Source organism: Sinocyclocheilus anshuiensis, unplaced genomic scaffold, assembly GCF_001515605.1.
Source record: "Sinocyclocheilus anshuiensis isolate Anshui unplaced genomic scaffold, SAMN03320099.WGS_v1.1 scaffold2493, whole genome shotgun sequence".
Taxonomy (NCBI): domain Eukaryota; kingdom Metazoa; phylum Chordata; class Actinopteri; order Cypriniformes; family Cyprinidae; genus Sinocyclocheilus; species Sinocyclocheilus anshuiensis.
In genome coordinates, this window is record NW_015549322.1 from 299,165 (window position 1) to 301,692 (window position 2,528).

The following is a 2,528-nucleotide window of genomic DNA, read 5'->3' on the forward strand; positions in this document are numbered from 1 at the left end:
CACACACGTTACACACTCCACTCACACACACACGTTACACACACACACACGTTACACACACACACACACACACGTGTCGGTTACTCTACCAGTTTCTGCCGGTCCTCCACGCTCTGCAGGTACTGCTGCTGTCCCTGTCTGGACTCGTCCTTCTTCTTCAGGTACGGCTCGATGGACTTGTACTGAGCGTAGAAGTTGCTCATGTCCTGCAGGAGACAGACAGCGTTCACACTAGGGCTGGGCGATAAATCGATAACGATGTATAATTGTTCCAGATAAAACAATAACAAGAGTTTTATATAATGGCTACGTGCCAAAAGCGGAAGGAAACAGCGCGACTTGATTGAAGCTAGGGGTGAGCAATATTGATAAAAATATTATAACGATAACGATAATTAGACGATATTCTGCTGAGTGTGTTATTGTGCTGTTATCTTAAGAACTACCATGAACAGTTACCATAAATATACTTCATATTCTGTGTGATGGTTATAGAAATTAATCTTTTCCAATAGGTTTAAATTGATTTTTACCTTTATAAAGCCATTTTTGTGAAAGTTTGCATGATCTTTTGAGTCAAATTCTTACATTTAATCAGTGAATTAGAATAATAAGACATTTGGGCTGTTACCAGGCAAATTAAATCCGTTTCAACAAAATTCATCTTTGCAGAAGTTGCATCTGAAGTACACACTGTTTAATGCAGCTCTTTAAATGTGAAATTAAACCCGCCAGTAGGTGGCAGCAAGTCACTGTTAATAAGTGAGTCACTGCGACTGAACCGAATCATTTAAACGCTTGATTCATTCAGGAACGAATCACCGTCATGTTGCTCAGAGACGCAAAACAGTGCTGTGGCCGTGTTTGGAGTTATTTTTGTTGTTGAAATAGTGCAAAATCAGCTAATATGGCGTCTAAAACGTACTGTAAGTCTCTTAATATTAACTTCTTGTGTATTGAGCTGTTGTAAAAAATCAATATCACATTTGTAATCATGGTCATTTCTGTAGAAAAAACGGCACTCTGTGATATTGATTAACTATATGAAATTATATAAATATATACATTTTCTGTCCTCATGTCTTGAATTTTGTGATCATTCTAAAATGCATTTTATTAGACTGAATCACGCAGTGCAAGAACACACTCTAAATGTGCTTCACGTAATGTATGCGCGCGCTCTGCAGGGGGGGGGGGGGTTTTGAGAGGTTTTTGCCAAATACTCGATAAACATCGTTAAAACAACAATTACGATATCATCGCAGACGGTATATATCGCTAACCCTTAACAATAATTATCACAATATAATATATTATAATAAGGAGAGTTCGATAAATGTTCGCGGAAGGAAACAGCGCGACTCACTTGAAACACACGGAGCGTTTATCCACTCGGCTCAAAGAAATAAACATTTAAATTTGACATTTATCATGATAATTATCGATATCGACTGAAATGAAAAATTATCGTGATAATTTTTTCGTCCATTTCACCAAAAAGCTCAAAAGAAATAAACTCGAAAGAAATAAAAAATGTGACATTTATTGTGATAATTATCGACACCGTCTGATATGGAAAGCATCGTGATAATTATCGTGATATTTTTCGTCCATTTTGCAAAAAAAAAAAAAAACTCAAAATAAATAAACTCAAAATAAATTAAAATGTATCATTTATCGTGATAATTATCGATATGGACTGATATGAATAAATTATCATGATATTTTTTTTGTCCATATCACCAAAAAAACTCAAAAGAAATAAACTCAAAAGAAATAAAAATGTGACATTTATCGTGATAATTATCGATATGGACTGATATGGGAAAAGTCATCGTGATAATTATCGTGATATTTTTTGGTCCATTTTGCAAAAAAAAAAAAACTCAAAAGAAATAAACTTGAAAGAAATACAAATTTAACATTTATCGTCATAATTATCGATTATTTGTCCATATCGCCAAAAAACTCAAAAGAAATAAACTCGAAAGAATTTTTTTTAAACATTTATCGTGATAATTATCGATATCGACTGAAATGAAAAATGATCGTAATAATTTTTTCGTCCATTTCACCAAAAAAACTCCAAAGAAATAAAAATTGGGACATTTATCGTGATAATTATCGATATGGACTGATATGGGAAAAGTTATGGTGATAATTTCTTGTCCATATGGCCCAGCCCTGCGGCTTGGATACTCACCGGCACCAGGTCTTTGACCACATACATGTGCGGCAGCGGGTAGATCTTCGACACCTTGCTGGTGTTAGTGTCGATCTTGTTCAGACACGCCAGAGTGTTTCCACCGTTGATATTCATCGCGCAAGACCCGCAGATTCCTGCAGACAGAACCGGCTCAGAACCGACACCACAGCAGAACCGGCTCAGAACCGACACCACGGCAGAACCGGTTCAGACCCGACACCACGGCAGAACCGGCTCAGAACCGACACCACGGCAGAACCGGTTCAGACCCGACACCACGGCAGAACCGGCTCAGAACCGACACCACGGCAGAACCGGCTCA

At 37.4% G+C, this 2,528-nt stretch overlaps 1 protein-coding gene across 1 annotated transcript in view; it reads right to left on the reverse strand.

Moving 5' to 3' along the window:
- Positions 1-2,528, reverse strand: part of sdhb (succinate dehydrogenase complex, subunit B, iron sulfur (Ip)) — an 11,986-nt gene that overhangs the window by 2,179 nt on the left and 7,279 nt on the right. The window contains exons 3-4 of the mRNA XM_016444867.1: positions 2,204-2,340; positions 90-206 (exon numbers count right to left, since the gene is read on the reverse strand). Of these exons, the coding sequence (XP_016300353.1) occupies positions 90-206; positions 2,204-2,340 (254 nt within the window). The remainder of the gene's footprint in view (positions 1-89; positions 207-2,203; positions 2,341-2,528) is intronic.